This window comes from Acartia tonsa, chromosome 11, assembly GCF_053477335.1.
Source record: "Acartia tonsa isolate MP-2025a chromosome 11, ASM5347733v1, whole genome shotgun sequence".
In the NCBI taxonomy this organism is placed as follows: Eukaryota; Metazoa; Arthropoda; class Copepoda; order Calanoida; family Acartiidae; genus Acartia; species Acartia tonsa.
Window position 1 is genome coordinate 17228896 of NC_137270.1, and position 20646 is coordinate 17249541.

Consider the following 20646-nt stretch of genomic DNA (forward strand, 5'->3'; position numbering starts at 1 on the left):
TCTCGGCATTTGTATGGACCTCCAAAACAGGGGTCTCCTAAAAGTGTAATACTGTTTATAGGCTTGGTATAACTTGGCTGATTTTTCAGTAATCTGAGATATATCTGCAAAAGTAGTATGATGTATGATTGTCTGTCTATGTTTTTTAGACATTTTTCGTGAGTTTTTAAATGTTTTTGGCAAAACTTATAAGAATATATATATTATGATGTTACAAAAAATGTGATTGTTACATTGAAAAATAATCATTATTTTTTTTCTTCAGGAACTTCAATCCTGGAAATCCTGGCAACGGACAGAGACCAGAACCTGAACGGGCGGATCATGTACACCTTTGAGGGCGGCAATGATGGCGATGGAGCTTTTGTTGTCGACGTTTACTCCGGCATTGTTCGAACAAACCGGCCGCTTGACCGAGAAACTATACCCTACTATGAACTAACTGCCCTGGCAGTGGACAGAGGCACACCCCAGCTATCCTCAACTGTGCCAATTATTGTCGAAGTTGGCGATATCAACGACAACCCGCCCAAATTTGAGGGTGACAAGCTCGAGTTCTACATTAAAGAAAATTCGCCAATTGGCAGCGTGGTGGGGCTGATAAATGCTCAAGATCCCGACGAAGGCGTGAATGCAATTGTGTCATACTCTATAATTGGCGGTAGGGACGCGCATCTGTTCCACCTGGAGGTTGATAATTCTGGCAAATCCGGAGCGGCCGCCAGGCTTATATCCGACACAGAATTCGACCATGAGTCGGACCAGACTGAGTATGAGATAATGTTGAGGGCCGAATCACCGCCCCTCCGTACAGACATTCCCATAATTGTGCGTGTCAAGGATCAAAATGATAATTCGCCTCAGCTTAGCGACTTCAGCATAGTTTTCAACAACTATGAGAATAATTTTCCAACCCGGGCTATTGGTAAAATCCCAGCCTATGACGCTGATGCCTTAGATTCATTATATTACAACATCACCTATGGAAACAATGCCGATCTAGTGATAGTTGACCGAAATTCGGGCGAGATTAGCCTGTCGCCAAAGTTAAACACCAACGTTCCGATTCACGCCCGTATGGGTGTTAGTGTACATGACGGAATGAATGAAGTTCGTGCCGTGCTGAGCCTTGATGTACTGCTAGTAACCAAACAGATGATGGAGCATTCTGTTACGCTGCGGCTGAACAACATGACACAGGACGCATTTTTGTCGCCGGTTTTCTCCTTCTTTGTTGATGCTTTGTCCGCCGTTATTCCGGCTCCCGCCGCCGACATTCATGTTTTCTCCGTTAAAGCAGACAATGAAGTGGATGGTAACGTTTTGAATGTCACATTTTCTGTGGCCCAAACTGGAGCTTCCCTATCAGAAAGCTATATGGATCCTGACTTTATACAGCACAAAATCTACCTAAATTTGGACACCCTGATCCGACTGTCAACCATTGAAGTGTTGCCATTTGATGACAATATCTGTATTCGGGAACCGTGCCTCAACTTCGAAACCTGCAGGACTCGTCTCATGTTTGGTTCTGCCAAACAATTTATCGAGGGCGAAAGCATACTTTTCCGGTCAATCCACCCAGTTAAAACCTATTCGTGTGAGTGCCCCGCAGGGTTTACTGGTGAGGTGAACCACTACACATGTAACATTGAGGTGAATATGTGCTACTCGAACCCGTGTCAGAATTCTGGAACGTGTGTGTCCAAAGAAGGAGGCTACTCTTGTATTTGTCAGGCTGGTTATACAGGTATAGTTTTTTTTTAATTCCAGAAAGTGCATTTAAGTAGAAAATTAAGATATTTCGTTTAGTTAATTTCTAATAATATAGATACTCTAAAAAATTATATAGTTATCATTTATGAATGGATGTTGGATATTTTGAGTATGACAGGGGGAGATTGTTGTTAATTTAGGTTGCTATTTCCCCTGTCATTTGTTGGTCAATTCGTTTATCCAATAGGAGAGGAATGAAGGGCGTGCGGTAAAGGGTGGGAATTGTTATTTACTACAAGGTTTACTTTAGTAGATTACATGATAATCTTGTGTATAATTCAAATAATAATACATCCAGCCATATATGTTTTCTAATATATTGTCTCATTTCTTTTACATTAACCAAATAATGTATTTTATATTTATTCCATTTCACAGTTTACTATTATTTTGAAATCCATAGATACTTTTGTCTTTCATAATCAATAATTTGATTATGTCTAAGTTTGTATTAGTGCCAAAATATTTCTTTAAATTTTATATTATTTAGGCGAAAACTGTGAAACAAGCCTGCTAAACGGCGGCTGCGTTCCCGGCGTGTGTTCGCCGCCTTCAGAATGCGCCCCGCTGATCAAGGGCGGCTTTATCTGCGAGAACTGCACACAGAGCCCGTTCTACAACGACTTCTGCGAGCTGGAGGCGCGCAGCTTCAGCAATGGCGCGTTTTTGGCTCTGGATTCTTTGCAGCAGAGGTTCAAGTTCAATATTAGGCTGGAATTTGCTTCTATTGTTTCGTCAGGTCAGTTTTTTTTTCAATTTTCTCACATATAATTTTATATTAGTATTAAAGTATATCGCTAACCGTTCTCCTTTATAATGTAGTTTCTTTGAAGTTTTATAACTATACAAACACAGCTTAATATTCCAAAATAATAATACTAGAAACTTATATCTACAAACTCATTTTGTTTAAAATATGTCCGTTTAGCAAGTTAAGATAAAAAAGGCAAAGCATCCCTTAAACGACTTTTCTCATGCATAATTGTCTTTCTATAAACTGGCTTTTCTATTAGATATAGGAAATTGTATATAAGCTCAAATTCGAAGATTTGTTTTGTACATTTTTATTTTGCTGAAAATTTATAAGCTCTTTATAAGTGCCTTTAAAAAAATGACGTCATACAATACACATGACCAATGATAGGCCAATACACATACTAAATTACCAATGGCAGGCCAGTGTACATTTTAATTGACTAATGGTAGGCCAGTATGACGTCATTTTTTACAGGCACTGTAAAAAGCTTTGAAAATTTGTAAAGTACCATTAGTTTTTTTAATTGTTAAGTCAAACTCAATTTGCATGTCAAAAAAATTTTATTAAAGACTTAAATTTGACTGGAATCACCTTTTATTTTGTTAATTTATTTATCCTGCCATTCTTGAGCTTTTAAGAGCAAGTGGCACCTTCTTATCTCTAAGTATCAGATAAGAAAACATTAGTTTTTCAGAACATTCAAATTTTTACAAAACTCTAAAGAACATTCAAATTTTTACAAAACTCTAAAGAAAACGAAAAAAATCATAAGATTGTTAAAAGAAATTATTTTTCAATTGTCATTTTACCCATTTTGGATGCTTATAATATATTTTTAACCCCTTTTCTTTCGTTTTAACATTATCATTATTGACATTATAACTACAAACTTAGGTCAATAATATATAAAATTTACAGATCTGTTTTTGAAAAGGTCTAATAACGATTTTTTAAAAACATTATTTAATATCTTATAACCTTTGAATATCTAAAATTGCTAGAAAAAAATATTCAAACTTGTATGTGGTTATATAAAGCATAAAAATTGCAAGTTAAGACTATTAAACCATGCGAGGCCAGGTAAAGGGCAATGGGCGATGAATTTATATTCCTCAAATTCTTAAGCATAAAAAATGTAATTTTGGGGGAAGCCATTGTCCAGAGAACCCAAAGGAATAAGACAATGGCCAACACTTAACTTGATTAATCAACCAATTAAAGTTCATTATTAGTCCCCAAAGTCTTTAGGTCAATAAATAAGAAAAGGTTATTAAAAACTTTGGGGACTAGTGAGATAACAGCCCATTGCTCCCCCTCTCTCTCTCTGACCATTGCCCCTTCCCTCCCTAATATAAGTAGCTCTTAAAATTTAAAATCAGATCACTTATATGATTTAAGCTGAAAGTAAGATTTTTTTGTATTTTGCCAACATGCATGGAAATTAAGCACCTCACCTAGAATAACCATTTTGCCTCTTAACTTTTAAGAATGGTGACATAGGATTTCGCATAGAAAATTAAGTGTAAAACCCACACCCCCCATCTGTGATGTTATAGAGGTAGGGATGCAGTAAAGCCCCAGATATCAAACATCTCCAAAAAAAAACAAAAAAAAATTTATATTGGGAGGGTAATAATCCCCCTTGCGGGGGAGGGGGTTAATTTTACTCTATTTTTGCCAGCATCAACGTTTATTAAACCTTTGTCTGTCCTGTCAAACTCTATTTAAAAGTTCGGACACGTGAAAGGTTTTGCCCGCATACAAATTTACGGTTTACTAATTATGATGGGGATTTAAAGTGACACTATGGACTTAAAAATTAATTGTGGATTTTTTATTAAAAGAATTTTCAAAAAGTAGATCTATGTTTTTCTAAGTATTGGTTAATCTCTTTTTGTCTTAGTCTTCAATGAAGATTCTTTATATAAGATAATATGTTTTTTTTTGTTTTAAAAATTCAACAAGTTTTCCATAGTGGAATTATCGAGAATAAAGTAGAGGTTTTGCAATTGATGTAAAATTTCTTGTTCATATTTTCTAATGGATAAGACAGTAGACGATAACAAATGAGGACAAACAAGAATAACCCTTCTAAAGATGATAATTAATAGTTGACAATGACAAATAAGGAATAAAGGATTTTGAATCAACCATTCAAAAAATAATTTAAGTACCCAAAGCTTAATTCAGAGAATGAAAGAGTGTGCTTTTAAAACTTTGGGTACCTTAATAATTTACACTCCAGAATGATCTTCACAACTTTAAAAGCAGCCACAATGAAATGGCTTTATCGTAACCACACAAAATTTCTTGCTTTCATTTTCTAACATGATAATTACTAGACCTCATACATGCATAATAGTTATTTATAGCATCGTATTATAGACTGCTTTCCGCGGATAGACATTGTCTATTAGACAAATGAAAATTTTAAGATGAATTCCAGTTTTGTTATCCCTGAGAGGCCGAATATCCAGGCCAGCTAAACTGGTGTTCATTTTAAATTTCTTATTTTATTATTCGTTGAAAATTGTTCATAATACGAAGAAAATTTTGTACAATGTTTTCTCATGAAAAATAACCTGAAACTGTAAAAAGTAAAATTAAATATTAGCCTTTTGTCTCTGCGCTACCTATAGACAAAATTATTCTAATTTAGTTTGATATTCTTGTATATTTTCCCTCTAACCAAAAGGCCCTAAAATTCATAATTTAAGAAGAAAATTAAAAACCTAACCTCTGTTTTGACAACTTAATTACGACATTTATTGTTCTTGTAAATTTAGAAAAAGTAGTCTCTAACTAATTATGATATATAATTATCAAAATTATATCATAGGTGGGTTCTTTAAAAAAAATCTTTTTTTTATAAAATTTTGATAACCCCTCTACAATTTTCGAGCACTCTTTTATATATTTAAAGAAGGAATTGTACAAAAAAAAACAATATTGGTGGTTAGATTTTTAAAGAAAAATGCCATACTTTAAAACAATTATAAGTTTTTTTTTAAAGAAATTTCTTATTTGGTAAGATACTTGCCAAAAAAAGAATGTAAGAAAAAAAGGGTAATTAAAAATGTATGAAAACGTCTGATCTTTCTCGAAATAGAGAAAAAAAATAATAGTTATATTCATTTTATATTAAAAGTAGTTCTAGTATAGCTTCGGAACCAATTAAAATACGCTGGAATAAACCGGTTTTAAGCTATATTGAAAAATCAGGTATTGTGTTATAGTCAATTTTTACAGATAAAAGAATAATTTTTTTCTCTCCAAAATTCCAGGTTTGTTAGCCTGGGATTTTGACCCCCATATCTGAAATCAATCTTATTTTTTTTTATTTTATTACCCACGGAAAGTTGTGTATAAAATGATTCGATAATTATTCCACTGCTTGTGATTATTTCTCACCGTGTTATAAGCTATGCAATTGGTAGCTTTAATCAATACAATCTATAATACAAAGTAGAACGATGTCTGTCCGTCTGTCTGTCCGTCTGTCCGTCTGTCTGTCCGTCTGAAGCTTAAGATCTCAGTAACCACTGAACCGATTGGGCTCTACTCTTCAGGGAATATACCTACTGGTCCTGTGATGGTTTTAAGCTATTTTCTTTGGGGTTGGGACACCCCCAACCCCCCCAAAAAAATGAAAATACCCCCCCCAAAAAATAAATTTTTTTTTTACTTTTTCTTTTTAAATCTAAAATACGAAAATTAAGTTGATCAAACCTAGCAAAGCCCCTAGAGGCTAGGGGCGAAGCCGCTAGTATAGAATAATGAACCACGATCTTTTCCTTTCAAATTTATGAGAACTTATTATTGGCTACCATACACACATTTTACTCTTATGTCCATAAATACAGAGAGAGAGGGGACAATGGGCTGTCTATTACACTAGTCCCCAAAGTTTTATAATAGCGCTTTCTTATTCGTTGGCTTCACAACTTTAGGGATTTTTAGTAAATTTTAATTGGTTGGATGATTAAGTTGAGTTTTCAAACAGTTAGGGAGTTGAATCCATTTTTATAGAAGCAGAAAGATAATCTATGATTATGATTTGGACTCTCTAAAACTGTAATCTACCTTTCCACTTTCCCCTCTCTTGGTGAAGATATCTTCAACGCCGATACGATTTTTGAAATGTAAGATTCTACTTTCCCTTCTCTTGGTGGAGATATCTTCAACGCCGATACTATTTTAGAAATTTAAGATTCTACTTTCCCCTCTCTTGGTGAAGATATCTTCAACGCTGATACGATTTTTGAAATTTAAGATTCCACTTTCCCCTCTCTTGGTAAAGATATCTTCAACAAGAGAGACAAAAGTGGAATCTTATATTTCAAAAATAGTATCGGCGTTGAATATATCTTCACCAAGAGAGGGGAAAGTGGAAGGGTAGATTACAGTTTTAGAGGGTCCAAACCATAATCATAGATTATATTTCTGCTTCTATAAAAATGGATTCAACTCCCTAACTGTCAAACGTTCCAATAATTAATTGTAATCTACAGAAGGGTTAATTTTGTGTATCATTATTGTGGATGTGCATCAATTTATCGACCATTGTCTTATCCCTTTAGAAGACAAATTATAACGAGACCCTTCATTCATTTCAAGCTAATAAGCTTGGCAAACGTCAAATTGTAAAAGTTGTGTGTAATCATAAATAATTCATATACACTTATTATATATTATTATCAATAAACATGATCAAGTTATTATAAACTTACATAATAAATTAAACCTTTAATATTATTACAGTATATGAGAGGCTATGATAGGACAACGAAAGAAAAATTAACATCCTCCTCCCTTTCTCCGTCTAATAACCTCTACAATTTTAATCGAACAAAAAACAAAACAAGTTATTTTTTTATGCAACATAACAAATGATTTTGGTGTAGTTCATGTCTGTCCAAAAGTGTTTTTTTTACCCCACTGTACACTGTAAATGTTGATTCTAAGTGTAGTTATTACGCCACTGTACACTGTAAATGCTGATTCTAAGTGTAGTTATTACCCCACTGTGCTTTGTAAATGTTGATTCTAAGTGTAGTTGTTACCCCACTGTGCTTTGTAAATGTTGATTCAATGATTAAACTGCAAAATATATGAGATAGGTTTCAGCAGAATGATGCAGCAATCTACTTCAGGTTTTTTTTCATCATATGGTTAATTTCCTGGCGATTTGTAATATAGAATATGGCTTTGAAACCGGTTAATATCCTTGGGATTAGAACCGGTTCTCAACCTTACTGAAAAATCATGTATTGCATCGTATTAATGACAATTTGCCATGAATATTAAATAAAATCATAAAAATCAAACTAGTTTTTGTTAGCCTTGGCCAAGATAATCTACTGCATATATCTTTTTTTGGCAGAAATTGTTTATAATGCTTCTTCCCTAGTCTCTAGGAGAGGGCGAGAAAGTAAAAAAAAGTCTAAACCCATACCCAAACATTTATAAAGCTTCCTTAAACAGTACAAACAATTTTTCTACCAGTAGTTTGCGAGATCTTTAGTTTCAGACAAAGATACATTACTATTTTATAATATATGAATACAAGGCTAAATTTATCTTTATTCCTATTCTAAAGTAGGAAATAGATTGTTATATTCACTTGATCTATAATTTGACCCAACATATAACATTAACTACTTACACTACTACTTCGTGGTATTTACATAAAACTACCAAAATAGTAAAATTCAATTAGCTATTTATTGAAATATGTAGTAAATAATTCCAATAGGCTTTGTAAGTTTCTATAATGTCAACAAATCAATAAACATGACATTCTAGTTGGATAATACTTATCCTTTAAAGATTTAATATTCTAAGCCTTTAAACCCTACATGAACAAGAAGTAATAATACTTAACCCTTACAGATCGGGGGGGGGGGGGCTCCTAGAGCCCCCCCCCCTCTAGTTTTTTCAATCTCATTTTTTTTGTAGGTAAGATGGAGTGCTGTGACTTCATGACTTTTAAAGTTTAGTAATTATACGTCGGCAAGAGTTGATTTTATTAGGATATCTGGTCTGTGTCGGTCGTGGTGTCCGGTCAAAGTCGGTTGGGTAGCACCAAAATTAGAAAAAAAATTCTAAATAAATCTTAATTTCTACATTATGACTTTTGTGTATAAGGAGAAACCTAAAATTTTTTTGGTGAATACTTAAATATCAATGACCTTCTGAGAAAAGTTGTGTTATGACCGTTTGACCGCTCCCTGGCCGACTTTATGACCGATTTTTGTCCGGCTTTTACTACAGACATATATCGTGGCTTCTATTACAGCTAGAGACCTATAATTTTTTTTGGTAAATCCTTGAGCAACATCAAACTGATAAAAATATTAATTGGCGCCGCCAACCGCCGTTTTACCGCCGTAACCGCCGAAAATGGCGGTTTCCGTTATTTGCCGTTTTTCGGCGATAATCAGAAAAAGTATTTTTTTGTTATGAAAAATAATAGTTCGTCCTAAAATTTGGTCAACCTAGCTGCAAAATTGGCCGCTCTACAGCTGTTTTAAAATTTAGCGGCTGGCCGCTAAAAAGCGGCTAAGGAGCGGCCTGGCCGCTATGACTAGTAAAAGTAATTTTCTCTAAAAATACACATGAACCACCAGAAAAAAAAATTACGTCTTTATCTGTAACAGGAGCCGAGATAGAGGGGGGGGCTCTTGGAGCCCCCCCCCCCCCCCCCCCGATCTATTAAGGTGGGAATTGGGGCCCGAGCTGTAAGGGTTAATGAAATAGTTTTGCTAGATTTTCTTTTTTTATTTTAAAATATTAGCATTAGTGTGTAAATATACTGTTTATTTCTTTTGCCATACTCTCCTCCTATCTTCCTCTTTTGCCATTTCTTTCTCCCTTTTCTTCTATAATCTTTTTACTCTCCTTTAGCAGTGAAGGGTGTGTCTACAATTCCTCATATGCTTTACAATACCAAAATTTCATATAATAAATCTATAAACATAGATATATAATCAGATAACTACCTGGACCCCCCTGTTGGGGACCTTTTTCGTCTGCTAGCAACTTGCTTTCTGCTTTTTTGTAACGACTTGGTTGTGTTAATCTTTTGACGCATTTGGTTGATTTTTAAAGACCCTAGACCTCTCTATCCTGGTAAGGTGGAGTAACCATCCCCCAAATATTTATAAACCTTTGGCCTAAAGTGGCTTAACTGCAAAGGACAACCTTATCGGTCTAGCGGTTAGCAAAATCCTTCGGTACAAACACATAGACAAACATGCATCATGTTACTTGCATATATAGATTATGTGTTGCGAATATGACATGCTATGTTGATGCAATAATCTGCGGATGTGAAATTACACCCTTTATTGGATATCTGAATATTTCATGAGTAATTCTCATATTCTGATTAGAACCAATATTTACGATACTGTTTCTACCTACTTTTACAAATAGAGTTTATATAGAATGGCTAAAGGCAGGGAGGGAGGGAACACTTGACAGTAAATTATACTGGTACCCAAAGTTTTATAAGCACGTCCTCTCATTTGCTGGTTCTAAAACTTTGGGCGATTTAATTGAATTTTCATTGGTTACTTTAAACTCTCTGAGCTTCAACTTTTCAACCTATATATTTTTTTGCTATGAGCCTCGATGGGATACGCCTCAATAGAGTGATAGAAGCTGGTAAATTGATAGCAAAAATACTTTTATTGACCCTCTTCATAATTTCTTTAATCTTTTCTATATAATCCAAAAAACGGGTGGGTCTATATATAATTATTTTATCTCCTACTATTTATGAGAGGTCTATGGTATATTCTATAGCCAATTATTATATTGTCTGCTCCTCTGACCTAATTGTATCTATCTATCTCTTCATTATGCTTATAGAGTTACTATATGCTTTCTAATATTGATTTTGGAAGATTTTTTATTCAATTGTAGAGGATTAAAAAAAAAGTTTAAAAATGATTTTTCCGTTTATTTTATATCATTTTAGGCGTCGGTTAATGTTTTTTTTCCAAACTAAATCAAATGAAAAACATAATTAAACATCAAATTAGTTAGGTTTGTCTCTGAACAGATTGATTTGTGAATTTAGGGAATCTTCGCATAGGTTTAGACTCTTTAGTTTTTAAACTTATAGTTAAGAAGGTTTTAGGCTAATTTGCTGTCCCCTCCCTTTTCCTTAAAGTACACAACCCCTAGATGCTATGGGTACAGCTGCTAGCAAACTAAATGGTAACGACTTGGGTTACCAATATTTGTATTTTTCGCTTCATATGGATATCTACACAACTTTTTATCCTTGTTGATAAAGAATTGACGATAATGTGTTGCGATAAAGCATATACGCTTATCTTAACCATAATAATAGCCATTGAGCATTTAAGCTATTAACCAAAGATTTTTATTAAGGCATGCTATTCTTTTTTAATATTCATTATTAGAAAGTTTCCCTGTAAAAATAACTGTATTTTGTCGACTTGCAATTCTAATAGTTTATGTCAGTTATATAGTATTAAATAAAAGTGGACATTATTGACATAACATCGCCACAGCGTTATTCTAATGTTAAAATAACGGCAATAAAACATTTTTACATTGAAATTGATTCTCTTTTGTATATAGGGGCCTTTCATATTTAAGTTTAAAAATTTTGAATTTTAGTGGTTATTTGTTATTAATTTATCCACCCTTGCATATGATTTTGCTTATCGGTCTGCTTAAATGCCATAAAGACTATTTAATTAAACATAATTTAATGTCGTACATTCTTTATTAACCTTAATGTCATTATAGAAAGTTTATTCTAAGTCATTGTAATGTTAATTTTAAGATTTTAAACTAAGCATAAGTTATTTTTCGCGTCGTATTATAAACAGCTTTCCGTGGATATAAAAATGAATAATTATAAGATTAAAACCAGTTTTATATTCGTAGAAAACTAGATATAATGCGATGCTGTGCATTTTTTAAAAAGTATGGCTGAGAACCGGTTCTAATCCACCTAATATTAATCGGTTTCGAAACGATACTAGAAAATGTTACTTTATCTCCTAAAGAAAAAAATCTACCAATTTTAAAAATTATATATTGAAATAAAAGTTCGTTGTTTTATATCTCCAAGTGCCAATCAAATTTCTTCCCAGATTTTTGCTAAAATGGATCTACAAAAAGTATAAAAGTACATAACCTCAAATTATTAGTTATAAACTTTACTTTGCAAACAGTTTTTTTTAATTCTTTATTTTTGAAGAACCTTTTTATCAGTCTAAAACTAAAACTATAAGGAATTTAAGGGTCCTACCCCAAACGTAAGAGTCCCAAACGTCAGAGTGGACAAACGCAAGAGTCCCAAACGCAAGAGTCCCAAACGCAAGAGTCCCAAACGCAAGAGTCCCAAACGTCAGAGTGGGACAAACGTCAGAGTGGGACAAACGTCAGAGTGGACATTGCTTAAGTAAAACATCAGAGTCTATGCTATTTTAATTATATGACAAAAAATAGACAGTTAGGCCCTAGCCTGCCTAGCCGCGGGCGCTCGGCCCCCTAGCCTATAACCTAACCTAACCTAATCATAAAGAAAATGACTCTGGCTGCAGCACTCAGCACCCTGGCCTACCTAGCCGCAGCGCTCGGCCCCCTAGCCTGCCTAGCCGCGGGCGCTCGGCCCCCTAGCCTATAACCTAACCTAACCTAATCATAAAGAAAATGACTCTGGCTGCAGCACTCAGCACCCTGGCCTACCTAGCCGCAGCGCTTTAATGATTATAAAATCGAGACTCATACGTTTTACTTATAAAATGTCCACTCTGACGTTTGTCCCAAAAATCCTGCGTTTGTCCACTCTGACGTTTGTCCCACTCTGACGTTTGGGACTCTTGCGTTTGTCCACTCTGATGTTTTTCCACTCTGACGTTTGGGACTCTTACGTTTGTCGTGGAACCAATTTAAGGCATAGAGCTTTTTATGTTTAATGTTTTATTTATAAAATATGGATATTTAATTTTAAACTTATGATGAAAAGGTCTTTAAATAGTTATTATGACTTAAAAAATCGTCCAAATTAATTTTTAAACCTAAAAATTAAATAGCTTTAAACCATCTTGAATTTTGTGTAAGCTTCTTTTCAGTAGTTTTCGAGATCTTAAAGTACGAACCTTACTACTTTATATGATAGTTACTTTGATAAATAATCAATTTTGGCATTAAAACTTCGAACTAATTTATATTTGAAGATAGCCAATCCTTGCTATCCTAGATATCAAGCTACCCAACAATCAATTGATATCTGATGGCTGGACATATAATCTACACAAAAAGTTCAACTACTTACTTTCCAAGCAGAGTTTCATAACTAAGATGATTAAAACCGTTAATTTGCATTTTGAATCTAAGATAATATATTTAGCTTCAAAAAAGAACCATAGGGCATAGTATAATCGTACTGAAATGTTTTTCACTATTGTTTTTAATGTCAGATTAAGTAACAATCAACAGACAACCAATCCTTTGATTCTTCGACCTTTGTATGTTAGTCTTATGGTAATTACGAATATTGCATAAACTAAACTATAATTTGAGCCCAATTTGTTTTTAGCTTTTTACTTTTATGTCAGCACTCTATGTAGATTGTGCTTCTATTAAATAATCAATTGTTATGTATATATATAAATCAAGGATGACAATATCCATAAAACAATAACTCAACGAAATATTGTGTCTAATCTTCCATAGGAATCACTATTTTAAAATTTAAGATACTTAAATTCTGCAAAATTAGGCTTTAAACCAGTTTAAGAATCAACTTTCTGGCTTAAATAGCTATCTGGTACGGACGAACAAAAAGACATATATTAAGATAAGCTTTGCTTTTAAAATGAGTTCAATTCACTTTATCTGATTCAGATTAAAATACAACTCGAGTTGGATCATTCAAACAAACATAGAAAATCAAATGATGACAAAAAAATTTACCCCTTTATTTAAGTTACTAGCGGCTGCGCCTCTCTAACATATCGGGGCTCTGTGTTAGAAGGGTTAGGAACGGGTACAAAAATAGCCCAAAACTATCACAAGACTTAAATATGAAAATAAAATAGCCTAAAACTATCCCGGGGCCAATGCGAAGGTTCTCTTAAATGAAGAACTCAATCGGTTCAGTAGTTATCAAAATTTTAAGCTACAGAGAAAAAAAAATAATTCTTTATATAATAGGATTCGTTGAAAAGTTTTGGCGCTGCTGGTTTTAACCAATCAATTAAGATTTCTTAAAAATTACCTATAGTTTTTTGAAACAACGAATGACAGAACATGTTGATAAAACTTTGGGTACTAGTCTAATTTGCAATCCAATGTCCCCTCCCTCCCTGTATCTGTGGGGGTTAATAATAATATACTATTAGGTTTGTACGTATAAATAGAGCAATTTTCTTGTAGCCCCTTCACCCCCCTACAGCACACCCCTTCTTGATATAGTAACTCAATTAAAAAGATATTTATTATTACAAAAAGCTATGCTCAAAATATATGTACATATTCAAACAGGGTAATGAAAAACAGAACAAAAATTGGATAGGTAGGGGACATTGGACTGTAAATTACACTGGTACCCAAAATCTGATTCGTCAAAGTACTTTGGGTACTTTATTTTTATCTTGATTGTATTGTCCAAAATAGCTGCTTTAAAAATTTTCAATAATTTTGATTTTCAGAAGGGTATTTTTGTTTATCTTAATTTCAAATGTTCATTGATTTATTTTCCTTGACTTATTCATTAAGATCTCTACTACTCTGTGTTCTTTTTATTAATTTTTTTTATTTTGATTATTAGAACAGCAGTCTATTTCCCTAGCTTAACATAGATTCATAAATCAAAATGATTGCTTAAAGAAATACAAACCACTGACATGCTGATTTTATGTGTCTACGATTTCAAACATGATTTTATTTGCTGAAAAATTGGTTTTAATCTTATGATTGTACATTTTTATATCCGCGGAAAGTTGTTTATAATACGATGCAATAAATAACTATTCCTTATTTCTTTCACAAAAGTGTACCAAATCTGATGATATCTGGAAAAAAATGCAGGCTTAAAAAATCAATTTTTAGAATTGAATAGAATTCCAGTAGCACGTTAACTATGTATGCATTTTAAGCTGAAACAAGGATGAAAACATCCATAAAAGCGAAGTACTGAAAAGGTAGGACAAACGAACATTGATACTTGAGTTTAAAACTCTCAACAGGACGAACAAACATTCTGGTAAAGATTCTAGAGTTGCTACGATTCCTTAATCGCACCTAACTATTATAGGAATCATCATGCAAAGTTTGGAATCGACAGGATAATCCTAACATGTCTAAATTAACAAAATGATTTACGGAGATACCTACCGACCCTAATTATAGAAAAGATTTGCTTTAAAAATAAAAGATACACTTACTATACTTTCATGGATAGATTAATAGCGAAATAATTTTAGAAATATAGTTTGTACGTTTGGATGTAAGCTTATGTATTTTCTTTATCAATGTAGTTATCCTATTTTATCTCATAAAAAATCTAAGACATTTTTAAACCTTCAATTTTGCAAATTCGATGCAATAGGAAAAATTCTTCATGGGAAAGAATCAATAATTTGCAAGGAGGGATAGAGAAATGACAAGAAATTTTATGTACAACAAATTCTTTTGATAAGCTAACAATGACAGAATTTAAATATAATAATCAAGAGATGATTTAACGTCAATTGCTCAAACCCTGATATTTCAAAACCTTTATTATATCATGATCAAAGATAATATGAATACTATAGCCAGCAAAAAATATGAAACTAAAAGAAATTTTAAATGATAATTTTTGCATCGCTCTAAACGACGTGGATTTTTTAAAGTTTTCTTGAACGATTTTATTATGGAGAAATTTTAGCTTGAAATCAGGGATAAGACAATGGACGATAAATTAATTATAATGATGAACGAAAATATCCTTTCTATAAAAAATTGGTTGAAAAATTAGAACACCAGTTTAGAATAAACCAATGTAAATTCAGTTAAAGTGTTCAAAGTTTTTAAACCTAGCAATAATATAACATGGTTTTAAACTTTGAATAACAGTGTAATTTAAACTTCAATGTCATTCCCTCTCTGAATTGAAATAGCTACCCTTATATTTGCTAACCAATAACAGAATGAGTTTAAAATGTAAATTTTTATGGAATGAATCATTTACTTTAATGTATTAAGATTTAAGGATATAGTGTGCGTACGACTAAGGAGAGAATTTAAGATTAAAGCAATTTCTATCATGTTCATTATGAAAGTGTATCCATAACTAGCATAGCAGGCCAATGACAGACCCATTTTCCATATCGCTTCGAAATCGATTAATATCCGTTGGATTAGAACCGGTTCTTAATCATGCAGAAAATTATGTCTAGCATTTTATTTTATCTGTTTTTTTACGATGCGAGAAATTACTATTCTATCATACTTACAAATCAAAGTATAGCAATAGCAATTTTAATCAGTGCTAAAAATTTTTTTTTGTTGTTTTGTAAACTATACACGGAGCACAACTCTCTGTAAAATGTCTAAATTCCGTTTTAAGATGAAGTTAGTGAAAGTGTTTTAACATTGAAGCTTAGGTGACAGTATTTTCAATCTCCTATTTAAAACTCTCCAACCCTTATTCAAGGAAAAGGGATATAGAAATGGAGGATAAATGAAACTTCTTTCTAATTATTTCATTCGAAAAATGACTTTGGTATCAGGAAAAAATTCAGGAGGAGGAAAGGTTGTAGATTACATTAACCGTTATTTTTTATTTTCTTGGTGCTAAATTTAAGAGATTTTTTGCGAAATTTTGAAATTTCATAACGTGAATAGAGATTCAATTAGAGAGTCGTGCGGAGAATTGAGGGAGGGGTAGGGATGAATTTAACCCCCTACCCCTCATAAAATTATATTAAAATATTGAGTAAGGGGTGTAATAGAAATCCTTTTGCGTAGATTATTTTAAAAAATTAATGTAATTGTTGAGTATTGAGTAATAGAATGATTGTTTGTTTGTCTGTTTATTTAATTCTCAAGTTTTAACAAAGACAATTAAATCCTAAATTAAGAAGTGCTTATTGCCAGTAAATCGCCCAAAATAATTTAGTTTAACGCAGAAAGGGAAAGGACCTGAATTGTAACTCATACAGGTACCCAAACTTTTATGATCATGTTCACACATTTTGTTGGATGAAACTTTTGAGTAATTTTATCAAATCTTGATTGGTATAAACCTGTATTTTTTAATTAAATTTATCAACTAATAATTTTTTTTAAATCTACATATGGAGTAATTTTTTTTATCAACATCTACATTTCTAGAGTAGATTTTCTGTCCTTGAATGCATGTTTGATATAACATTTCTGACCCCAAAAGTTTAAATGTTATTTGTTAAAACTTCTGACAGAAACTCATTAGTCCAAAGAGACATTGCTTAAATGTGCAAGAATGGAAAAACAAAATACAATTTTTAAAAAGGACATTCATCAATGATCTTAAGGGATAAGACAATGAACGATAAAAACACATCCCCAATGATGATAAACAAAATTACCCTTTCTGTGGAATAGAATTATTAGTGGAAACGTTTGGACACAGTAAGATAATGAACCAATAAAAATTAATAAAAATATCCAAAGATTTCAATCAAACTTGACTGTACATTGAGCTTTGGACCAATTTTAATTTAGTAATCTTACTATAGAGAAGCTTCACTAATACTAATTTATAGAAAAGCGCTAATTTTTTAAATAATTATAGGAGCAAAACAGTTCTTGATGGAATTACCCTATGGTTATTGGACTATTTAACTCACTTAACTGCTTTTAAACATGTAACCATAATTTCAGTATTTCAAAAATGTAACAAAAAATAGATCATAAAAAAATAAAATTTTAATTATGCAAAAGACATATGTTAATTTTTGCAATGATTACCTTTTTAATATTTTTCATGAAAGAATAACATTTTTTTATTGCTATACTTTTTATGGAAATAATTGTCCTAGGTTCTATTTTGTTATACCTATAAAAACACCACGAGTAATAATAATTGCGCCAGCCCTTTAACATTTCAATATTAACCACGAAATCCAAGTAAACAAATTGCTAACGCAATTTTAATAATTGCAAGAATAACTATATAGGAAGGCTCGGTATCTATTTTTTAGAATAGTTATTTGTTGCATCGTATTATAAACAGCTTTCCGCGTATTGTAACACATAACATGATTATAAAGTTTACCTGCAACAAGCTAAAATTTACTGTTTATAATATCCCTTATGTATGAAAGTATATACTCCAAACGAAGAAAAATCATGAGTATCTGATAGCGAAGAAAATTTGTAGTATGCTGTATTATTAGCAAGTAGCCTATTATAGTAATTTAAATAATACAGACAGTGTGCATTCACTTTCGCTCATGTATCACAATATAAAATCTTCAGAACCCATGGATCTAAAGGGATAAGACAATAGACGATAAATTGATGTAAATAAATACCCACTGGTGATACACATTTTCCCATTCCTTCCTGATCAGAACTGCATTTCATTAGCAGCTACGCCTGTAGAAGCCTCTAGGAGCACTTAAGAAAAGGGGGAGAGTTTATTTCCTACCCTAGGTACAATACTATTGTAGTTTTCCGCTGATAATAAATACAAATTTTAAGATTAATCTAGTTTTGTATTATACAATACAATACGAAATATGATTGTATTCAAATATTTTTACAGCATATTAATTTAGGTTTAATATTTTTCTTTCTTTGTGATACTTATTATAGCTTGAAAATAGTATAACAAAATAAATAGTAAATATACCTTTTAAATAAAGCGGTTTAGGTACAAAGAAAAAATGACATATACATATAAGTTTGTTTCTAAAGTAATATAAAATGGTTGTATTACTACAAATTCCTTTCTGCTATATCATACTATTGAAGTGTAATATCGCAAAGACATAAACCATAGAAACTGTCCTATAACCAATTCTTTGAAATGGCGTTTTCTTTCTTTGACCCTACTTTTACGTTTTCACGGCGTATTAAGCTATCCCCTAGAAATGGCTTTCGCCATAGGGCTCAAATCAAAGGAGTAAAAAGCACTATGGAAAAATATGGTCGTTCTATTTTAATTTAAATAAAGGATCTTAAGGAATAAGACAGTGGAGATAAATTGATACACAACTCTAAATATCACCTTCTGTATATTAAAGTTTTTGGTTGAAAAGTTTAAACACTATGAATTTAAAACCAAATAATAAAAATTTAATAAAAGTACCCAAAGAATTAGAGACAACGAATAAGATTACATAGTTATAATACTTTGAGTACCTATTTAATTTACAGTTCAATAACCCATCCCCCTGCTAAAACAAATAAATAAAAGGTTGCTGCCCTTACATGCACCTTAAACTGTAAAAGTCGACACTGAAGAATTTCACAAAAGTGATCATATCTGACTAAATATTAACATGCTTCTATAACTTTTTTGTATTTAAGAATAGTTATTTCTCGCATCGTATTATAAACGGCTTTCCGCGGATATAGAATGTACAATTATAAGATTAAAACCATTTTTTAGCCCCGAGGTGCCGAAGGCACCGCCTAAAAAAACTGGTTTAAATCTTATGATTGTACATTTTCATATTCGTAGAAAGCTGGATATAATACGATGCTAGACATAGTTTTTTCGTATGGATGAGAACCGGTTCCTATCCACCGGATTCGAATGAATACGAGAAAAATAATTCCTTACCAAGTTTATTACTATTGGCTGCGCCCCTTGAAATTGTCTCTTATTTAACTCTATTAAAACTCCACTGAAGTTTCATAGTAGGATTGATATACACCCCTTCTTTCCTGTAAAGGTTTATATTTTTGTCGTGCTGCATAAATTTGTTTAACTGTAACGATATTTCAATTGTACATGAGGAAAGGATTTAGTATCAAATAAAAAAGTATTTATTTGTATATTGATCATAGTCATTTGTCGCATCGTATTATAAACAGCTTTTCGTGGTTATTATAAATGAAAAATTATAAGATTAAAACCAGTGGAAAATTATATGTAATTCGATGTCATACATTGTTTTTTTAGAATAGGTGAGAACCGGTTCTATTCCACTGGATATTAATCGGTTTCGAAGCCATAATGGAAATGATAATTCCTTTTTTGCTTCTATTAATTTCTGCTGAAAACTAGCAAATATTTTTTTGTATAACCACGTTTTCTTATTCGTTGGCTCAACCAATAATTTTAATCTAAAGAAGGAGTTATCTTGTTTATCACCCCAAAAAAAATATTTTGATGAATTATTATCGGTGAGGGACGGGACAATGGGCTGTTTATTACAGAAGTCCCCAAAGTTTTACATTAACGTTTTCTTATTCGTTGGCTTAACAACTTTGGGGACTTTTACTAAATCTTGATTGGTTGGTTTATTAAGTTGAGTGTCCAAACGTTTCAACTACTAATTTTAATCTACAGAAAAGATAATTTTGTGTGTCATCATTAGGGATGTACACAAATTTATCGGCCGTTGTCTTATCTCTTTAGATCCCTGTTTATTATATGGATGAAATGAAAATCCTTTTCGTACCGAAATATGTGCACTATCTTAACAGTAATGTTGTCGGATTAAACTTACGCTCTACTACTAGTGGTCTAATGAAGTGGTTGATCATCTAGACTGTCTATATCTATTTGTTTAATAATATTATTATTATTATTTTAGGTCTACTGTTTTACAACGGACGTTACAATGGGAAGCATGATTTTGTCGCTTTGGCTCTCGAAAACGGCGGTGTCACCTTTAGGTAAGAGGTTTTTTAAATTTTATGATGGTTTCCCTTAAAGTGCATAGGCGAGCACAGAAAACCCTACTTCTCCTTCTAATTTTGAAACAAATCGAAAGTTATAGAGGGAAGGGGGTTGCCTAATAAAGAAATTAAAAACATTTTTAAGTATTAAAGAACTATTCTTGTTTTAAAATCATATTAATTTATTTAAAAAGCTACGCGAAAAAGTTGTGTAATTAGATGCAAAGCAACTTTTAGCTATG

The 20646-nt window shown here is 32.3% G+C and overlaps 1 protein-coding gene across 1 annotated transcript in view; it reads left to right on the forward strand.

The window, feature by feature from the left end:
• stan (Protocadherin-like wing polarity protein stan) overlaps window positions 1-20646 on the forward strand; it is a 239360-nt gene that overhangs the window by 141566 nt on the left and 77148 nt on the right. Inside the window, exons 15-17 of the mRNA XM_080176342.1 lie at window positions 266-1750; window positions 2267-2515; window positions 20320-20401. Coding sequence (XP_080032468.1) covers window positions 266-1750; window positions 2267-2515; window positions 20320-20401 — 1816 coding nt within the window. The remainder of the gene's footprint in view (window positions 1-265; window positions 1751-2266; window positions 2516-20319; window positions 20402-20646) is intronic.